We start from the raw sequence: 21,678 nt of genomic DNA, 5'->3' as shown, positions 1-21,678 counted from the left end.
AAAAATCAATGCGGGACCAGGATCCGTGGACAAAAGATACAAATCTGCTCTCCCGACCGGCGGGATGCAGAAGACGCCAAATACCGCGCAGGCTCCCTGCTTCTAATAACCCCAGCAGCACTTCCGCAGCTTGTTTAGGTCTTGCCTCACTATTGCCAGCCCTATCCATAGTTGCATCCAAGCAGACATTAAAATCTAAACCCCATCTAACTGCAGACGGTGGAAACGCACAGATCCTATGCCACACATCAGAATAAAAGGATGGGGTCATCCGTGTTTAGACCATACACATTTACTAAGAGAACGCTCATACCACCCAATCTCCCATGAAGGAGTACAATTCGCCCCTGCTCATCCGAGTCGGAGCGAATTGCAGTGAAGGGAACACCCTTCTTCACCAGAATCAACACACCTCTGGAGTAGGTAAAATAAGATGACGCCACTTTGGTACCTGCCCAACGCACTCCGATTTGTTTCACTGAGTCACTGGTTAGATGAGTTTCCTGCAGTAATGCCACCTGCACCCCCATGCGGTCTAAATATGAAAAGTGATCTGATCTTCTTGGGGGTGTTAAGCCCACGTACATTCCAGGTGAGGAATTTAATTGCGCTATTCATAATCATACGTTGCCATCAAATAACACCTGTACAATACCGTATACAATGCAAGTCTGTAACGTTGTAGCATATCCACATTTTTGTTCCACCTTCTCCCAATCAAAACCCCCAAATCCCCACCCACTTCAGCAACCCCAACTCGCCAAAGCCATCCCGATAGAACACCCCCCTCCCCAGCATACCCATAACAAAGCCGTAGTTCTATGGGGTACACCTAATGCGGGGGGCGCAGAGTGCTACAGGCCTCCCATTAAGTAGGAGATGGCCCGGCAGGTCTAGTTTCGTGCCATAGTGTACACACTGATTTATGCATCACACAGTATATAGAACACATACCTCCTGGAGCAATCCCGGCAATAATATACACACATACGGACAGTGGCACAGGACATCCCTGAATAAGCACAGTAAACATTAAACAGCGCAACCACAAAGGAAATCGTTACATATCAATCGTCTTCATCCTGAGGTGTGACGGGGTTGCGCCGTCTGCGTTTCAGTTGTTTGGCATGGTCCATGGCTGCTTTTGGGATTAGCGAAAATCTTAGAATCGCCATCCGGCCCTACTCGCAGGCGTGAGGGGTACAGAATGGCATAGGGCACTCCCTCAGCTTGTAAAAAACATCTTCACCGCACTGAACTCCCTTCTTGCAGCCTGTACAGCCACTGTAAAATCTGGAAAAAAGGCTAGTGTGCCCACAGAGCGAAAGAGGTAAGGAGGCCCGAATAGAGGTCTCCTTGCGAAGATTGACAAGGAGCGGGTTTATGTTGCAGGCCCATGAAATCTGCGGGCAGGGAGACACATACACGCCCAAGTATTAGAAGCCCTCTGTGGCATGTTATAGTTGAGATGACCTCGTAGTCCTATCTTGATGACAGCATACTGGGAATAGCACAGATTTAGCTGGATTGGTGTGGAGCCCAGTATTCTGACCACAGACACGACGAATTTGCAAAATACCTGGGCCCGAGATCCAAGGGTCGGTCATAAAAAACAAGACATTGTCCGCGTATAATGCAATGCGGTCCGGTTGTGACCTTGGCCAATCAAAGCCTCGGAGCACCGGGTCCCTACAGACCCACGCCACCAGGGGCTCTACCGCCAGAGCGAAGAGGAGAGGGGACAGGTGCAGCCCTGCCGTGTGCCTCTACAAATGGAGAAGAAGGGAGAGCAATGACCAGCGATGCGAATAGACGCCATAGGTTCGGTGTAAAGTAGGCGTACGTAAGCTAGGAAACGTAGCCCAAAATTGATCGCCCCTAGGAGTTGCAATTAGTACTCCCAGCTGAGGGAGTCGAAGACCTTATCTAGATCTGCCAAGAGTAGGGCCGCAGAGCGGCCCAACTCTGGAGCCAGGGCCATAACATTGTGAACATGTCAGATGTTATGCCGGGTGGCCCGGTGCGGCATAAAGCCAGATTGGTCTAAATGTACCAAGTCCTGAATTCAGGACCGCAAGCGGTCCGCAAGAACTTTGCCCAGCAATTTGGATTCGAAGTTGATAAGGGAGATAGGTCGATATGAGGACGGGTCCTCTGGTAGGCGGCTGGGCTTTAAAAAGAGGACAATTTAAGCTTGACGCCAGTCCCGAGGTAGTAGTTCCTGCTCAAGAGCCTTGTGAATTGTGCCCAATAGGTGCGGGCCCAGCATAGTCACAAGAGAACAAAGAAACTCCATAGGGAACTCGTTGGGCCCCGGGGCTCGACCTGAGTGTATCACATTCAATGCAGCCGTTAATTTGTCTAATGTAATAGGGACATCCAATTGGTCTCTCATCCAATCAGATAGCTGCTGGGGGAGGAATATCCCGCAGGAACTCAGTGATTACGTCGCCCGAGATCTGTTCCTTCCAGGTGTATAGCGTAGCGAAATGATGTGCGAATTCCTCCACCACTTCCCCTGGAGAGGTATGCAGGGCACCGTCCCTACCCCTAATGGCTGGAACTGTGGCCGGGGCCTGCCTGGCCTGACAGTCTATGCAGCATTTTGCTGGATTTATCCCCCCAATGATAAATTCGATATTGAGACGCCAACCAGATTTCTTTTGCCTCTTCTGTAAGATGATGATTTAGCTGCTGTTGCGCTAGGGACAAGTTTCTCCGAAGAGTCGGAGTGGGCTCTCTCGTGTATTGTGCCTCTAGGGAGAGGCACTGGGTCTCTAGTTCTGCTCTCCGAGAGGCGCGCTTACGTTTATCGTTCGTCCTATAGCTGACGTCCACCCCTCTAATGGTAGGTTTCAGGGCCTCTCACAGGGTCACTTTGGAGGAAGTAGAGTCTGCATTTAGGGTAAGATACTCTTGGTTCGCTGTGTGGAGACACTCATGGTAATCCGGTTCAAGCAGGGCAGGTGCCACAGGGACATCCGCCATCTAAGAGGGGGCCTTTGAACCTTTAAGAGAAGCGTCACCGTAACTGGAGAGTGATCTGACAGCCCTATTGGAAGATGTGAGGCCTGAGCAAACCGGTGGACATAGCTCTGGGGTATGAACAGATAATCCAAGCGAGATGCGGAGCCATGCACCACTAAAGAAATGTTTAGCCTAACTCGGCTGGATGGTATTACCGCCAAATATCAGCCCATCCCAATGCCCTCACGAACGATGACAGTTTAGATGGACCGATGGGGGAGGCAACCCCTGAATCCCCATCTCCTGTCTAGTGGTGTCTTAGTGCATTCCAATCGCCACCCAGGAGGGACAAGCCCTCGGGTAGTTCACCCCACAATCTAGTCAAACCTTCTACGAATGTGGTCTCAAGGGGCGGGGGTGCATATACGCTACTGAGCGTGAGCGGTTCACCATAAATTGTTCCCGTCAGAAAAACAGATCTACCCTCAGGGTCCACCCAGTGTTTCATATGGAGGAAGGGGACACTACCATGGATAAGGATGGCAGTCCCGCGGGAACCCCTGGTGAATCCTGCATGGTATACCTACTGAAACCCGAACTGTGCCAGACATGGGGCCTTATTACCCAGGAGATGTCTCCTGCTATAGAAGAATGTCAGCCCCGTATCGTTTGGCTTGCCGTAAAACTGCCCCCGTTTTAACTCTCTTGAGTAGCCCCTGTACGTTCCACGTCACCATCGTTATTTCACCCCTATGGGAGACTTTCTCGTGAGAGGCCATATATCTAATCTGGGTCTAAGAGCACTGATCTGGCTAGCGAGGAATGGGGTCCGTGTCTGCATGTGTAAACAACAAATAACATAACTGTTACCCTGAAACCACCCACCCACCGGTATCCCCCCCCTCCCGATACTCCCAAAAACCAGGAGCATCTGCCGCGGTGAGGAGAACCCCAGGACCCCAACCTCGGACCCCAGGGATCCCCCACCCAATGGATCCCAACCTCCCCATACAACCTAAACCGTGGGGAACTAATTGTAGAAGTAGACCTCAGCGAGGCCTACCGGTGCTAGGGGTTCGTCCTTCTTTGCACACTAGTCCTCAGACCAATAAGTAAAGATTGGCACGGAAGCTGGAATACCAAGAAAACAGTTTATTAAACCTCATGAGGTGGAACTACATCCATACAAAACCCTTCGGCAGTGTATGAGGTAGCACAGGGAGTACTGAGACTGTGGGTCTTTTATACCCACACAGGGGCTCAAAAGGAGGCGGTACAAGTACACATGAGAAGAGTTACACACTTAGATGGTCATACAGAAAATGCACAGTCAACAAATAGGAGGAGTAATGAGTTGCGATGACGGAAAGAGCACATGGCGAGCACATGGTCAACTAAAATGGCTGCCACAAACAAGATGGATTCAGCTCATGCTAACAGCGATCTCTGCTAAATTCCCACAGATGACCCTTTTAGCATTAGCAGAAGACATCTATAATGTAGAAGAGTCCAACTATACATCACGTACATCTATCTGCATCATTTAATTAACTTCTTTGTCTAATACATATTGGGCATTTATCTTCTTGACATTGCATCTAGCAGGTGTACAAGCAGTGATACAGAGGGAGCAACATATTGGTCCACATTGTATACATAGGCTGCATGTCATCAAAATTGCAAACAATATACATAATATCGTTAACATTCTCCAACCCCAGGTAGTAAACAACATCCATAGCCAACCGGCTAAAGTACATGTTCCGGTATCAGGGTGAATCTAAGCAGTGATTCTATGGAATTTAGAGATCGCATCAAAAACTGAAAGGGCATAAACAGGGATGAAGACACAACAACCACTCCCGATGATGTGACATGACCTCGATCAGCTAGAACGATATTCAGGACCATACGATTTTGGAGCGCCACAATCCTCGCAATCTGTAGTTCTTCAGTGATGTTCCCAAGTGCCATAGCTGTCTGATTAGTTACAGCCTCTACGACACGTGTCAAACGTCTAATCTTTCGGCTCTTCAAAGCAGCCCCAACAAAGAAAAACAGCCCCAAATTGAAATCAACATATTGCTGCAGTGTAGTATCAGTCTGACCCACTTCATCATGATTTATTGTCCTCTTAAATCTATTTTTGGAAATGTCATTGAACAGTTTGAAATCTCTATGATATGATGCAGGTGCTAAGAACACAGGTGGTAATAGAAAGGACACAAAACATGTTCCTGACCAGCCAACAGGTAAATTATAGTATCCCTTCTTCCCACAAATAAAACATGTATTATGTGACTATGTAAAGCTGCTGTTATTTATTCCAGAAATATTTAAAACCAAAGTACAATCACTTTTCCCTACAGGAATTCTGCCAACACTGTTCACACACAAATCTGCACGGGCTCTAGTCACAGCTAAAACAAATGGTCCATTACCCTTAGCAGTTCGAATGTTCGGAAAAACATAGTGTGTAGAAGATTTTCCTTTACGATACTCGTCCATCTCCCATATAGTTCCTTTAGCCTGCGGATCAACTTCATCATCAGGATAGCACACCTTATTCAGCTGATAGTTCAATCTTCCCACACCATAATCAGTGAAATTAGCAACATGGGTGGCCCAGAGTAGTGCAAACCAGGCCCTACAAGAACCATTGTGCGAGAATGGCAAAGGAATAAAAGGTGTTCCTCCCTTTTTCTGATGAGCTGGCATCATTCCACACACCCAACAGTTGGTAATGTTCGTAGCATTATGTGTGTGGTGTAACATCTGGATAAACATGTTGTTCAGATAGGACTGTCATTGCTTCTGCTCGTGATAAGGGAGAGTAAAGTAGTGGTGCTCAATTGGTGCTGGAGTAATGGCAGTCAAAACTCGTCGAGCAGGAGCCACTTCCTCTACAACCCAAGCAATTACTGCCATAATGATCACACTGACAGTAAACCCAACTATGCACACAGTCTTCTTATCGTAGATTCTCGCAGCAACCCATGTCTCTTTCATAGGCATGTTTATCTTGACGTTGAAATAACAAAGCAGATGGAACTCTTAAGTCCTGGGCAGCCGTTGGTTTCTTCTCTGAGTTTAAGATGGATGTCACTAATAGATTCCCCCCCCCCCCCCCTCCCTTGCAGCTCAGTTTTTCACTAACCCAGGACGGTTGCAGTTTATCTCTGGGGCCGTAGCTGATATTGAGATGTACCAGGGATCGTGAGGTCCGGGAAGACTTCCTCAGGTGATATGGCTTGGCCTCTCTCTGTGTCCGGGATGTCTCGATGGTCGGCAAGTGCAGCAGGTTCTACCAGGACAGATGGCACCTTTTTACAGTGTGTGGAATGACCCCAGCACTTCCGATTGGTCACTCGGACTGCAGTTCTTGTTGCCAAGAGCACCTGCTCAGGACCGCGCCATCTGGGCTCCAAGCTATTTGACCTCTGGAAGACTTTGACCATTACATGGTCTCCAGGTCGCAATCCATGGCCTTCACCTTCCAACCTGTCAGGAAGAGCTTCTCAAACCTGTTGATGAATAGAAAGCAGGCTATCAGTCAACTGCAATAGATAATCGTTCATCATAACACAAGGTACATCATGTATGGGGTGTGACTTAGGAATCCCCCAAATATTCATAGGTCTTCCAAATACCACCTCATATGGTGTAAGGCCAGATCGTGTATATGGTACTGATCAAATGGACAACAATGCCAAGGGTAGTGCATCTGGCCATTTCAGAGATGTGGAAGCCTGAATCTTAGCTAATTTAAGCCTAAGGGTAGCATTATATTGTTACACTAGTCCTGCTGATTGTGGGTGGAAGGCAGCATGAAACTTCTGCTTATTCCCCAATCCTTTCAAGACATACTCCACAACTTGCCCAATAAAATGGGGTTTGTTATCACTCCACAAAAGTTTGCAAACACCAAATCTAGGGAAGAATTCCTTTAGAAGCACCTTCGCTGTAGTAAGAGCTGTATTATCTTTCGTAGGGTATGCTTCTATCCACTTACTAAAGGCACATACCACTACTAGAACTTACTTTAAATTATTACAGCATTCAAGCTGTATGTAATCCATCTGCAGAACCTCAAATGGTGCAGTTGGTGTAGCAAACCCTCCTGTTGAAGTTTGTGTCCCTTTTCCAGGATTGTACTGGAGTCAAATGAAGCAGGACTGCACTATCTTTTTAGCCGTGCCAGCAATTTCTGAATGATCCCAAACTTGCGCAAGCAACTTCGTTATTGAGGATGCTCCAACATGTGCTGGCCCATGTGCCATATGAATCCTAGGATGTAAATAGGCTGTGGGTAGTCTCCACTTTGTCATGTCTTTATTTCTCCAACAGCCCTCATCATCCAATGTTCCCTCCTTAGACCATTGCTCAAGTTCTTCTGTGGAGGCAGATCACTGCATATCAAGCACTTCCTGCCTGGCATCATGCCAACGTTCAGCCTGTGACTTCACCACGTACACTGATGTGGTGCTTGACTGCATTGCAGTTTCGCGGGCTGTGCGGTCTGCGAAGTCATTACCTTGCCCTATTTTATCTGTCACTTTCTTGTGTGCGCTACACTTAACAATCGCTATCTTCTTCGGATATGTCAAGGCTGTCAGGAGATTATGCACTAATTCTCCATGCACTATTTGCGTTCCATGTGATGTAAGAAAGCCTCTTTTCTTCCAGAGTAGCCCAAAGTCATGAGCCACTCCAAAAGCATAGCGGCTATCTGTATAGATATTAACAGACAAGTCAGTACTAAGCTCACACGTTCTTGTTAGTGCTATGAGCTCAGCTTCCTGAGCTGACTTCTGTAAAATACGAGCTGTCTCAACTACTGTCTGAAGTGTTGTAAATGCATATGCAGCTGATGTCGTGCCATCTGGTAATCGTAAACCGGACTCCTCAACCCATAATTCTCCATCATTTGAATGGGGCGTATCTTATAGGTCAACACGACCCTTTGTCTGTTCCTCAGTAAGGAATATACAATCATGAAACTCTTGTGACTGGGATTGAGTAGCCGGTTACGGCAACAGAGTAGCCGTGTTAGGAGTTGAACATCTTTTCAGAGTGATACGAGGGGCCAAAAGTGTCAGTTCATATCCTGTCAAACGAGCACTAGTTAAATGCTGCGTTTTAGTTTGCTTTAAAAGGGCATCACCTGCATGGGGTACTAGCACAAGCAATCTATGTGACAGGACTATCCCTTCACTCTGACGTATGGACACAGCTGCAGCTGCAACAGAGCGGAAACATCCAGGCAACGTACGAGCGACTGGATCAAGGACAGCTGAAAAATATGCACAAGGACGCTGCTTGTCACCGTGTGTCTGTACTAAAATTGAAAGTGCACAACCATCCCTCTCGTGTACATAGAGTGTAAAAACCTTAGGGTAGTCTGGAGTGCCTAATACTGGTGCAGAACATAGTGCTTGACGCAACTGTTGAAAAGCATTCTTACATTCAGTAGTCCATGGAAGGAGCATTGGAGTGTCTGTGGTCAAGAGGGCCAACAATGGTTTAACAATGTGTGAGAAATTAGGAATCCATTGCCTACAAAAAGAAGTAAGACCAATGAATGCACTAACATTTTTCTGAGTAGGGGGCACAGGTGTCTCTAAAATTGCTTGAATGCGATCTGGTGTGAGTGCATGTCCCTCCTTAGACAGTAGGTGACCTAAATAGGTAACCTTCTGTCTACAATACTGCAATTTCTTCCGAGAAACTTTGTGATGGTGTGATGCAAGAAATGAAAGCAATGACAGTGTTCCTTCTTCATACTGCTCAGGAGTATCAGCTGCCAACAAGATGTCATCGACATATTGTACAAGAGCCACCTCTGTAGGCACAGGGAAAGAATCAAGCTGTCTTTTTTACGCTTGGCTGTAAATACTAGGACTCTGTATACCCCTGTGGAACTCTACAAAATCGTAAAGATCTATTATCCAAAGTGAAGCCGAACAAATATCGGCTATCAAGAGGAATAGGGATCGAAAAGAAAGCATTCTTCAGATCTATCGCTGAAAATGTAGTAGCAGTCGGAGGAACCATGGTAAGGAGTGTTGTGATGTCAGAGACTACAGGGTATTGGGGCACTACGATCTTATTGACCTCTCGTAAATCAATGATGAATCTGTATACTTTAGTATCCGTGTCTTTCTTTAAGATAGGAAGGATAGGGCTGTTGCAGATATTGTAAGGGACTTCTTCCACAACTCCTACTTCAATCAAATCGTGGACAATACGTATAAGTGCATCTTCACCTTCTCAAGAAATGTTGTATTGAGGCAATCAGGGTAATGAAGCGCCTTCTTTCACTTGAATATGAACTGGTGGGATAACCATTTGTCCTACATCTGTGTCTGACGTAGCCCACAAAGTACTAGGGAGTGAAGCCAGAGCAATATCTTCTCTAACAAGACAAGATTTTTCAACCAAGGGATAGTTGTCATTCAAAATAACATGCACACCTTCTGGAGAACAGCGTATCGTAGCCCTGAAATGCTTGACCATGTCAAGACCCACAATATTGTCCGGCGTGTTAGGAGAAAGCAAACATGGACATGGAGCATAAAATGTATCAACATGAAATGCAGGTGGTTGTGATAGTGGGCTAAGGGAAGGAGTCCCATCGAAACCTATAGATGTGTTTGTTAAGCCAGACAGGGGAGTCCTTGGAACCAATTGTTTAGACAGGGCGCTACGAGTAGCTCCTGTGTCAACCAAAAAACGATCAGTAGAACCCAAAACGTGTGCAGTCACATAGGGACCCTTCTAATCTACAGGGACTTCAACTGATTCCTTACCCCATCCTAGGCATTATCAGACATTTGATATTGGTTGCGTTTATCAAAAGTATTAGAAGAATTCTGAGTATGCTCAACAGCCTCAAACCTGGTGCGATCATCCATAGCTCCCCTATATCCTAAATTCCCTGGATGGCTTCGAATTTGTCCTCGGCCACGCTGGTATCGCTGAGCACGCAATTGCAGACAGTCGGCAGCCCAATGTCCAATCTCCTTACAATAATCAGGAAACAAAGTAGTTCGGGTGAAAGAGGTTGCGCCAGGGCGATAACATCGCACGGCTGCCTCTGCCACAACCTCTATAAGATGGACCATAAACTTGCGCTAACATAACCTTCGTTTTTAAATCCTTAGTCTTTTTATCCTCACTGCCCTTAGCTTCCAATTCCTGTCGTTCATAGTACTGAGAAGACATAGTCCATGAACTCTCACTGGCCTTTAGGCGACATAGCTATTCCTGGCAACATGTTTGCGACAAATCTATCGACAAACAGATGCCTACCTGTGTCATCTGTCAATGACTGGCCACTAAAGTCGTGGAATGTCTCCACATAACGCGTAAAGAAATCAGAGACCAATTCGTCTGCCTTTTGCTTACAGGACGCAAACATAGTCCAATCTATCTTTTTAGGAGGAATGAGAGTTTTCAATTTAACTATTGTAGCTTTTGGAAGATCTAAAATCAGTTGTTGCGGTTTCTCTGCTGGTTCCCTTTCTCTATCTATCCTCTCTAATTCCCTCCAGACATCTCCCATAGCTGCATGATCATCTACTTTACGAATATAGATCTCCACATATCAGGGGGTAGGATAAGCCCTAAAAACACATCAATATCAGGCAAAGTCATAATACAAGAACTAATAGCTCCTTCAACTTCATAAAAAGCCGCCGGATTTTTCCGTGGGTCTGGCAAAGCAGTTTTAAGAGCCATGACATCTGCTTTACTCCAAGGAGTATAGACCCAATTATAAATAAAATATACTTTCGCATCAGCTGAATCTTTATCGTCCTCCGTTCCAGCACCCTTATGAGAAACATACAAAGGCGCAGCTTCACGCATTGTTTTCCCATGAACTACAATAGCCTTATCTGTCCCTGGATTGTCATCCTGCAACGCGGAGGGCTGACGTGTTTGTTCAGCTGCATCAACTGCCTTTTTCTCCTCTTGCAAACGGAATGCCTTAGCTCGTAGTTTAACCAAGCGTCTAATTAAGTCAGTCATCTGGGACGGGAGAAAAAGACCGTCACTCAACTGTTTATGATCATTTTTTATATCAACAGGCTCCAATTCTTTGGAATGTTTTCTAAATCTTTCAATTACTTCTCTAGCAAATATTTCTGTAAAATATAACTGCTTTACCTCGGGCCATTGCTGAACTTTTGCTAAAAGGTCTGAAGCAGAAATATCATCACGGGTCACTTTCCATGCCAAAGATCTAAGAGTGGCCGCGCGGTCAGTCATCATAAAAGAGTGAGTTTGTCGTTTAGTACCCAATCCTGATTCATCCTGATCTGTGAAAGAGAGATCATCATCAGAATCAAGCTTGGGGACAGAGGGAAAGGTATAAGGAGGCGGAGAACGATCTAATAAAAGTGAATTGTCCTGTGGTTTATTAAGCAGAGGGTAAAGGGTACTCCGAACAGGGTATTGGCCATAAACCTGTAAACGATGCTCCTTATCTTCCCTCTCTTTTGTTTCCTTCGTATCTTTAAGTTTCATTTCCTGCCCTTTCGCATAGATATTTTTGCGCTTTTCTTTTTCTGCTAAAGCTTGTTCTCGTCTCACACGTTCATGCGCTTCTTTCTCCCACATTCGTACACAGTCAAACATATCTTGTCTACTTTTGCCCTTAAACATACATTGGTCCACATACAGAATTTTTCTAAGATCGAATGACCCATTTACAGGCCAGCGCAACTCAGGATTCTTGCTAGTGTATTTGTTCCTTAATGCACTATACATTATAGAAGAAATACCATATATTTTTTTTTTTTTGTTGAAAACCTTTATTTGCACATCGAATATTCACAGTCATGGGCCTACAACCGCATGGGCCGGCCGCTAGTGTAAGACAATAATACAGCAGTCATAAGAGCCGGAGCGAGCCGCACGCATAACGGCTGCAGCCGCCCACAACAGAACATAGCACTACAGAAAGGTTTCTTAACTATTTTATAAAGAAAAACAACAAAAAGAAACTTATACCAGGCAGAAGAACTCCATTAACAGGGACTTGCTCTCTCATGGGAAATACCATATTTAATGTACATATCTCTATTTGGTGTCCCCTCGGGGGGAGTCGGCTGATTCTGTTCTAGATCAATATTGGTACCTTCAAGAAAGCAACACATTCTACGAAGTGTTCTTGAAACAGGCATGCCAAGAATATTGTAGTATATACAATATTATACGTAAAATAGCACTTAACTCAAAGTGTGCCGTTCAAGTTTTCAAAGTTCTCATTACCTGCCTGTATAAATTGCAATTTATATATACCCAGACAAATCACGTTTTTGGCCAAACAAGCAAACAAATGTGGACGACCTTACCAAGGACAAATCTCCAGCCTCCCACTGCCAAGTTCTGAATCGACCAAATGGTCTGTGCACGGCGAACACCAGAAGGAATCTCAGTCGAGGACCAACACCACCTGGAGGGTCAGGTCAGGAAGATCGGAAGGGCACCTTGGCTGCCAGGACATGGGTCTCCTCAAGCAGTGATCATCCGTAGCGAGATTCCAATCCTCCGTCAAGACCACTCCTTCGGGCATCCGAGTCGTCAATGAGCCCCACGTTGTGCGCCAATTTGTAGAAGTAGACCTCAGCGAGGCATACCGGTGCTAGGGGTTCGCCCTTCTTTGCGCACTAGTCTTCAGATCAATAAGTAGAAATTCGCACTGAAACTGGAATATCAAGAAAAACGTTTATTAAACCTCATGAGGTGGAACTTCATCCATACAAAACCCTTTGGCAGTGTATGAGGTAGCACAAGGAGTACTGAGGCTGTGGGTCTTTTATACCTACACAGGGGCTCAAAAGGCGGCGGTACAAGTACACATGAGAAGAGTTACACACCTAGATGGTCATACAGAAAATGCACAGTCAACAAGTAGGAGGAGTAATGAGTTGCTGACATCAGTTAGAACAGCCTGAGAGTTAGTCTAAGGCAGGTGCATGAGCAGCTACAGACTATTTTGTGCATGTGAAGTATTGCAGGAGCTAAATATAAACAGTCTCTCAGCAAAGCAACAAGGGTAGGCAACAGTGAAGACTGAAGGAGCACATGGCGAGCACATGGTCAACTAAAATGACTGCAACAAACAAGATGGATTCAGCTCATGCTAACAGGGATCTCCGCTAAATTCCCACATAGTGACCGTGCAGGTCAGCCACTGTGCATAGCGTCCACCTCTACCTGGTACAGAATGTTCTGAATATGTCCAGCCTTTGGGCATACAATAGTGTGCAACTGGGAGTATCACTGGCTGCAATAATGTCAACATGCTTGTTTAGGGCTGGAAGATCGACGGTCTGGACCTGAGTGATACCGTCTTTTTATTTTTTATTTCGTCCTGCGTTTTCTATTCCGCTGTGAGCCCCTAGAAGAGTAGGATTCCAGCGGTGGCGTGTGGCTTCGGGTGGGCCCTTTCATCAGACCAGGCGAAGACTGCTTCAGACGAGTCAAAAAAGAGTTTTTTTTTAGTTCTAGATCACCCGGAGTCTGGCAGGATATAGTAGCATGTAGGATAGATTGAGCTCATGCAGCCGCCTCTTTGCTGCCGTGAACTACTGCCTCTGCTGTTGCACCAGACGGGTGTAATCCAGGAAAATCATGAAAGGCCTGGAGTCATAAACGAGCTTATCCTTGGTCAACCTGACATACTGCAGCACAGCGTCCCTGTCTGCGTAATTTAACAACTTAGCACTGACGGGCCGTGGGTTTTCTCCAGGAGGCGGTTTTCACGTGAGTGCCCTGTGGGCCCTTTCAACCACAAAACATAGTCAAACCTTCTCTGCAGGCAGCAGGCCTGTAAGCCAGGAGGTGAGGAGGTGATTCATGGAGCCACCCCCGCAGCCCTCCGGGAACCCAACAAAATGGAGGTTGCTGCACCTTGCGTGACCTTCTGCATCATCGGCGCGGGCAGCTAGCTCTTTAGAGATCAGTCAATTTGTTGACCTGGTGTTGGAGGTTCTGCACGTTATCTTCCACAGGCATCACCCGCGTCTCCGCCTCGGTAAGCCTTTCGCAGGTCCTGCCGCAAGAATGAGACCTCAGTACCCAGTACCCATTGCCCCTATTTTGGCCTCCAGCGTGTCCCTTGCATTTATAATGGCCGCTAATAAGGCCTTGTTATCCGTAATAGGGGCCGGTGGAGCGCCCCCACCCGAAGAGGCAGCAAACTGATCTAAGGTGCTCTGCTTCGGGCACCAGGTTTGTCTTTCCCCATTGTAGTGGTACCGAGTTACCAGGACAGTTTTCACAGGGGGTAGAGCTCGGCCTAACGTGGCAGCACACGGTCGCTGGCGAGCCAACCAGCCTCTTAAGGGGAATATGCAGAGGGCGCACCTCAAGGAATCCGCCCACCACTAGGCCACAAGCAGCACCGGATCTAATCTGGCTGCCTCGGCAACCAGCAGTGGGCAGCCAAGCATGCCCCTTTAGAGGAACCTGATTTGCCAGACCACCAGCCCGCGGCGGACACCTAACACCCCGCGTCCCAAGGCAGCGTCTCCTCCAGCAGTGCAAAGTTCAGAGGCACAGCGTTGACCCAATGTCCACTAGGCCCCACGCAGGAGCACACCAGCTACCAGGTCCTGCCACGGGACGTGAACTGAAAGTGCAGAGCAGAGAAAACGGCCGTCCGGCCGATGCCTAGGCACCCAATGTTGAGGGGAGAGAGTGAATGGCAGCACAGGTGCTGCACGCCGAGGCCTCAGTCCCAGGACAAAGCTCTAGAGGCATCCACTGAACAGCAGCCTGTCCTTGGGCGCTCCGCACCACACTGGCCCAGGTGAAGGCAGGGTAAACCTCCTTCTCAAGCGGGAGACCGCCCTTGCCCCAGCACTGGTGCGCGGGCACAACCCCGAGGGAGCGCTGCTACATGCGGCCCCGGCTGGGCCCTGCAGGTGCTGCAAGACAGCGTCACTATCCCCCTCTCCCTGCCTCAGAGGCCCAAGAGCAAGCAAGTCCCCGGCACCGGGCGGCACCCAGCCCCAGGCGAGCCCCGCGACTGCAGTGTAGAAGCCAATTGGGCCGATGAGCTCCCCTACAGCCCACGCACCAACCCAAGGCCGAGACCTCTGCCCGGACAGGCCCGCGGGCGAGACTGCACAACACCGGCCGCCCCCGCCTAGCCCCCCAACACCCCTGCTCACATCGCTCTGGGTTCAAAACCCGATCCAGGCACAGGACGCGGCCCACCAACTCGTTCCAGCGGCAGGCCAGAGGGCGCCGTTCCCCGGCTGCAGTACGCTCCACGCGGTGCTCGTGTCCAGCTGGAATCCCGTGGCGAAATCCCTCTCGGACTCTGCAACGGCACACCGACTGGAGTCCCCATCCCTTGCGACACGGATGAGCTGCTCCAAGATAGTTTCAGGTAGGATAATAGACTGATTTTGGTGGTGGACGCACAGAGCTTATTCAAGCTGCGTCCGCCATGCTGGCTGACCAAGCCATGCTCCCTGATTAGTTTTGTTTTAGCTTTAATTCTTTTTACATAAGGATAATGCTGGACAAATGCAGTGAATTTGCAATGCATTGTTGCCTATGATAAGATGAATTACTGCTATTATAATATTTACCGTGAGACTCCCACCTTGACGGTGGGGATGATTCAACCATGTCAACCTATGAAAGATACTAATACTGGATAACTGAAGTTATAGGTAAGTAACTCGTTTTCTACTTAAACATTATGGGACCAGCTACGAAGCCATCTAAAAGTACATAAAAGGGTGGTACAGATGTTCTAATTTACATGCTCCAAAATGGTTTTAATGTCACTGTGAATTGGCCCAGTAGTTTTTCTCTCATTTGTATTCATACAGATTTAGGTTCTTTTCAGGCAATAATCGGTATTAAGGCTCTTTTGCTGTGTGCAACTGTTTTCAAACTTATGTTAATGCTCCTTTCTTTTTTGTTGTTGTGTTTAGGCTTAATGTTGAGATTTTGTTTTTCAGTCATTTATGAGTAATAAAAAAACATGTGTAGGGCACATCTGCAACATGTCTATTTTATGATGTGTTTGTACAAGCATATTTTCCTCCCTTCCATTGCCTTTCCTTACCGCCTCAATATTAAGGTAAAAGCATATTGTGATGTCAATATCATCTAACAAAACAGTCATGTCCTAAATATGTTTTACAAAAATATTGCTCTCTTGAAGTTTACAATGCAAAATCTAATTCCAATAAAGCAATAGTATTGTTAGTAACATTGAGATCATGATCCATCTATGCCAGACTATATTTTTGCTTTTGATATTCTGATATACAGCCCTCCCAATTAAGTGCTCTCAATCAAAAAATCTGCTTCTTCTGAAGTGCTATTTTTTCCCTTCAAAATGTGATGCGACCTTCAATTTACACCCAGTCATGTGAAGAATAATTAAGGGGGTCAGTTTTGTTAATGACTGCATGCCACCATAGGATAGATGAGTGCCTTAAATCTCAAAGGCTACAAAATGCAAGTAGGATCTACATAACTAGGTTATTGCATGCTGCAACATTTATCCTGTGCAGATTTTTAAAGAAGCACAGGAAATAGTTTTTCTAATTGTTTTACTGATTCATAATGTTATCAGTTGTATAGTTATGTTTATCTTAATGTTGTTTTAGAATATAGTTACCATTGACTTTGTGCTTTTTTGTACAGATAATGTTTAATTGTATTTATTTCTCTCTAGCATAGACATATCTTAACAAATGGTCAAGTTTCTTGGGACTCTTCTATGAACTCGACTAAGACATTTGACTGCTTTGTACCTTTTGCAGTGTGCGTGATCTCAAAATATCCTTATTATAATGCACTTAAGGACTGCCTTTCTTGGTAAGATTGACCTTATTGTGTGACTGCCATTGTTTTTTTTTGTTGTTTTTTTTTTTAACTGTGCAGCTATAGTGATGGGTTGATAATTTAGTTGTTGATGTTACTGTTGCACTCCATTTTGTTAACGGATTGCCCACTACTGTTGAGTTGTTGACATTATGAACTACGATGTTGATGCTTGTCTCTTAACTGGGACCAAAGAAAGCAACTAAAAAATCATTGTCTGGATGGTCTTGTTACAAAAACAGTATAGGTGTGTATGTGAGAGAGAAAGGCTACTCGGCTGGCCGGGATCTTCAGTAGGTTATCCCCATTTTTAGAAGGTCCAGCCTCCTCCATCCTCTACCAGACTAGCAACTCGTCAACCCCCTTAGTTCACAAGCAGGTCTCTACGGTTACCATGCAGAAAATGTTATATTGTATTCAGGACATAGAGCTGACTTTATTCAACAGATTTATTAACTCAAGACACCAGTTTCCCATAACTATACCCATTTTCTAGAATTTTGCTTTCAATTAGATTTAACAATAGAGGCGTTACATTGTTGTGTATTTTTTAAATGTTTTAAAATGTTACCTGCCCACTTTCTCTGTATATTGTGAGTAAAGTGAGGCTGTGCAAATGTTGGCTGTTTTGGTCTGGTCCGTAATATGAAATTCAAAACGTTAAAGCATAAATTCCACTTAAGGTTCTGACTAGTATTTGGCAGTCAAAGTGATTTATAATTACCAATCTGTGAAACATAGTTGAGCAGTCGATAGGACAGTCGGCCATCTTAAAGGCGTAGCACATATAATTCGGGGTAGTGATTCGTTTGGTAACTTGAAGACTACATGGTAGCCTGTTTGCCTCCTGTTGAGTTTAAGTGTAGTCAAAATATTCATAAGCAGCCAACTGCTGAAGGTAGCCAAACAAGGCCTTGAACTCACTTACAACGCCAAATGCTTCAGAGCTTAGTTAAGGTGCTTGCTGCCAGGTATAGCTATTCTGCTTCCTGCCAAGCCTCAAGAAGCAGGTGGCTACCATGCTTTTTTTACACACTATTGCTTGTGCCCTTCTTAATGCAGTAACTGTTGTTTCATCAAACATAGCATCTGTTCCTATATGTGACCACTACTGGATTTGGATATTATCCATGTGGTTCTCATGAGAAGCTGATTAGTGATCATCTCCTTTGTTACATTTTTGTGATTTTGATACTTGGAGAAGTTAACTCTCCATTGTGCCCTTCTTCATAATCTCAGGTCTGGAAAGGCAAACCTGATCTTCAACTCCATGTTTAATCTTAAACAGTATGGTGGCAAACCCCTCAACCTTGAACTCGCAACCCTAAAAGAATCTTAGACCATGACCGAGAGAACAGTTTTAGCCTACCAAACCTCTATAGTGTTCTAAATAACTTTTTTAAAGGCCTTCAACCTATTTTGGGTCAACACTTTGACCACCCTTACCTCTTCTCTGCAAGGAGTGGACCTCAAACTTCAGACCATTTGGACGGTGCACATATCGCTAATAGAATGATAGTCCTTGGATGTGCCTTGTTTACCTGCTCTATATTTAGGGATTTATGGGGGAACCTTTTTGTAACTTAGACTTCTAATTTCTTTGAAGGTGCCGCAGTCTGGCAATTTGGTGTTGTATAAAACAGAAATAAAGGAATCATTTTGATGGCCGTATTACACATAACTGAAGGTCTGCAGTTTCAATAAAAAGAAAAGTTTGTTAGATTTATCACTGTTTGTTATTTTTTATTTAACGAATCTCTTAACTGCAATGTGTCAATGTAGAGTACAAATGCCAAATCGAAACTGAAGGTCTCAAACAAACAAAGAATAGAAATAACGAACGAAAAGGGTTTGTTTCAGGAATAAAAGCAAAAGCAAGATATGTCTATAGTGCTCAATGAATTTGAGCTTCAATGGTTTGCAATAACATGTTAATATTGGTCAACTCATTGATATTTAAATGATCAGCCCCTGGACGATGAAAAGGTGAGTCGGCCCTATAGGATTCAACGGTAATTAACTGTATCTCTGCAGCAGGGCCTTTATATGAATTTTATTTTTATCTCCTTTTTTATTATTTTATTTTGTGCAAAAAATACTGAAAAGAGGTATGTAGCAATCGGAATTAAGTTAATGTTTCTAAGATGTATCACATCACTAGTAGGTGACATCTCGACAGCCCGAGAGGGCCAGCTCTATACCAAAATGTCTGTACATAAAGGATTTAGTCTAGGAAAAATCTAAATGGTTCTTTTCTTAAATATTGCTTGTAATGAATGTCTAAAAGTAATTCACGTAATGTTTGTTTACCTGTTATTTCAATTATTGTTCAGCTTATTGGTACATCTGAGACCTTGCAAAGATTTTGACATTGAAGGCCGAATAAAAGAATTTGCTGCAAAATTAGCTTTAGTACCAAGCCCACCTCCAGGACCACTTCATTTGGTAAATACGTACTTTGCTTCTTTTTGACATTTTCATGCTATTATTTAAACAGACATGTTTACTTATCCCTCTTTATGGTATCTTGGCTCAAAGAGTAATAAAAAAATCTCTTTAGGTTCCCAGGCTTGTCCTACTCTGTGTGCTTTTCATTTACACATCTTTTGATGGTGTGCAGCTTACATGACCACTTCCCGAATGTTCCCATTCCGACTATTCTCCTCCATCAACGAACGCTGTATACTGTTGTTCATTTGACCTTCTTGTTATGTTTCTTGCATACTTTGAAAGTCTTCTCTTTTCTTTCATGCAAATTGATTTCTTTCTGGGTGACTTCAAAATGTATTTTTTTGTCTGCATATCAGGGTTCTCCAAGTTCTCAAGTCGCTAACTTTTCTTTCTGTTTTACTACCTAAATGCGTTGCATCTGTAGGCATAGTGCCTCCTATTTAATTGCGTCTTCTACCGCTATTTAGAAAATATTGTTTGTTTTAAAATTGTACTGCTTATCCTAGCGCTATTCTATGTTTGTCTAATCATACCGCAACCTCAGCAACCGCTTTAAAAATGCTGCTTTTTTGCTACTTGATGCAAAGCCTGCAGTTTAACATGTAATTAGTTTGATAATTTTTGCTTTTCAGTGTGTCAGCTCTGCACGCTTCTTGCTCAAGGCCAATGACAGCTGCTAACTGGTTCGCTTCACTATATCTGGCCTTTGGTTGCTTTCACAATTTGATAGAACAGTTTGATTCTGCTGTTTGAAAGGATCTGTACTTGCTCTAACCTCAGCCTGTGTTGCTTCTGCTAACAGAGATATGTAAAGGTTGCTCTCTTTTAATTTACTATGGTGACAGAGTTTATGGATCCGGTGGACAGTACTTCCTCCATTATGAGTTCCTGTTATGAATCCCTCTAAAGTTTTAATCTAATTTTCATCTTTCATATATTAGTGTTTTTTTAATTATGCAGCAATTACCATTTCTATTGTTCTTTAGTGTCCATCTGAGAAGGTGGTTCCTCCCAAGCACAGAAAAGAAACCCACATTTCCCTGTTGCAGCAGCCTCAATCTAGAACCCTCTTCTCTGTCAAATCTAAAAACCCAACCAACTCTACTGTCCTGACGATCTCTAAAAACGCTCCTATTTCTGTAATACTTGAGCTTAGTACGGTTTACAATTTGAGGGTCAACCACTATTTATTATTTAACTGAACGGGCCTTTTAAGGCTCATCTAAAATGACCTATGTTGGTAGATGGTAGAGAACCTGTTTACCTGAGGAGAGGGCTCTGTCCCTATAACGATCTGGCACATTTGTTTCAGTAAACACTAAAGATGTGGCTTCACAGTCTTTGATTTAATACGGAAGAAGGCCCAGACTTAAATAACATGCACCATCTTTACTGCAAAAATGGTTCTCCTCCTGCACACTGCTTTTTTGTGTGAAGTGGATGCCTATCTACGATAAGCTAACTGATCTCTGATGTACAAGAACAGAGTTCTGATTCTAACTCCATGATTGAGCCATGTGGTTATCTGGTTAATATGCTGCATGGAGGGTTATTCATAAAGTTCACCAGAGAACTTTATCCTTAGCTGGATCTGCATCAATCCTGCACATCCTACCGTACCATATATTTTATTTTCATCCTGTTTTATAATGGCTCTGATATCCGTTTGTGGAATAATGCTTGAAAGAAGTTCATTTGCACCACTGCATCTTGTTTGGTCCCACATTTGATGATGAGCAGCCAAAGACACCATGAAGCACCCAGGAGCTGTTCAGGAAGCAGCATATGTATCCGTGAATTGCCTTGATGATTCTCTCCTCTTAGCAATACTTCCACTACTCCGCCAGACGACACAACGCGAAAGCGGCCTGGTTCACCACAGACCTTCTAGAATCCAGGCGCTCTTGCTCGACGACTGGAGAAAACATGGAGAAATAGCAAAACCCCGGAAGCACTCTCCGCCTGCAGTGCCGCAACCATAGCACACCACCAACTCATCAAATCAATTAAGAGAAACTTCATCCAATACAGAATCCTCTCCAACTCCCACAACTCCAAGGAACTCTTCGCCATCATACAAGAATTCACCAGAACCAACAGTCGAAACTACTGACGTCCCTCCCTGCAACGACCTCTGCAACAAACTCGGCTCCTTCTTCCACCAAAAGATAAAGATGCTCTGCGACAACTTCGATGACCAAGACCAGGGCATCGACCCAACACACCCCCACCACCACCAATGCCATCCAGCTGACCATCCTCACCTGGACCCCTCTCGCCACAGAAGACCCTGCAAAGACTATGCAAAGCATCCACTCTGGAGCACCCCAGGCATAGCTTCCAAGAAGGGATGAATTACGTCGCAACCTGAATGAGCAGCAGCTGCCTGAAGCTCAA

The 21,678-nt window shown here is 45.0% G+C and overlaps 1 protein-coding gene across 2 annotated transcripts in view; it reads left to right on the top strand.

Moving 5' to 3' along the window:
• DENND3 (DENN domain containing 3) overlaps nucleotides 1-21,678 on the top strand; it is a 757,020-nt gene that overhangs the window by 261,327 nt on the left and 474,015 nt on the right. The window contains exons 4-5 of one of the 2 annotated variants that reach the window (XM_085604830.1): nucleotides 16,682-16,824; nucleotides 19,164-19,275. In XM_085604830.1, the coding sequence (XP_085460956.1) occupies nucleotides 16,682-16,824; nucleotides 19,164-19,275 (255 nt within the window). The remainder of the gene's footprint in view (nucleotides 1-16,681; nucleotides 16,825-19,163; nucleotides 19,276-21,678) is intronic. The other variant, XM_085604832.1, reaches the window with a different exon arrangement.

Source organism: Triturus cristatus, chromosome 5_1, assembly GCF_964204655.1.
Source record: "Triturus cristatus chromosome 5_1, aTriCri1.1, whole genome shotgun sequence".
In the NCBI taxonomy this organism is placed as follows: domain Eukaryota; kingdom Metazoa; phylum Chordata; class Amphibia; order Caudata; family Salamandridae; genus Triturus; species Triturus cristatus.
This window is presented reverse-complemented; position numbering and strand designations above follow the sequence as displayed.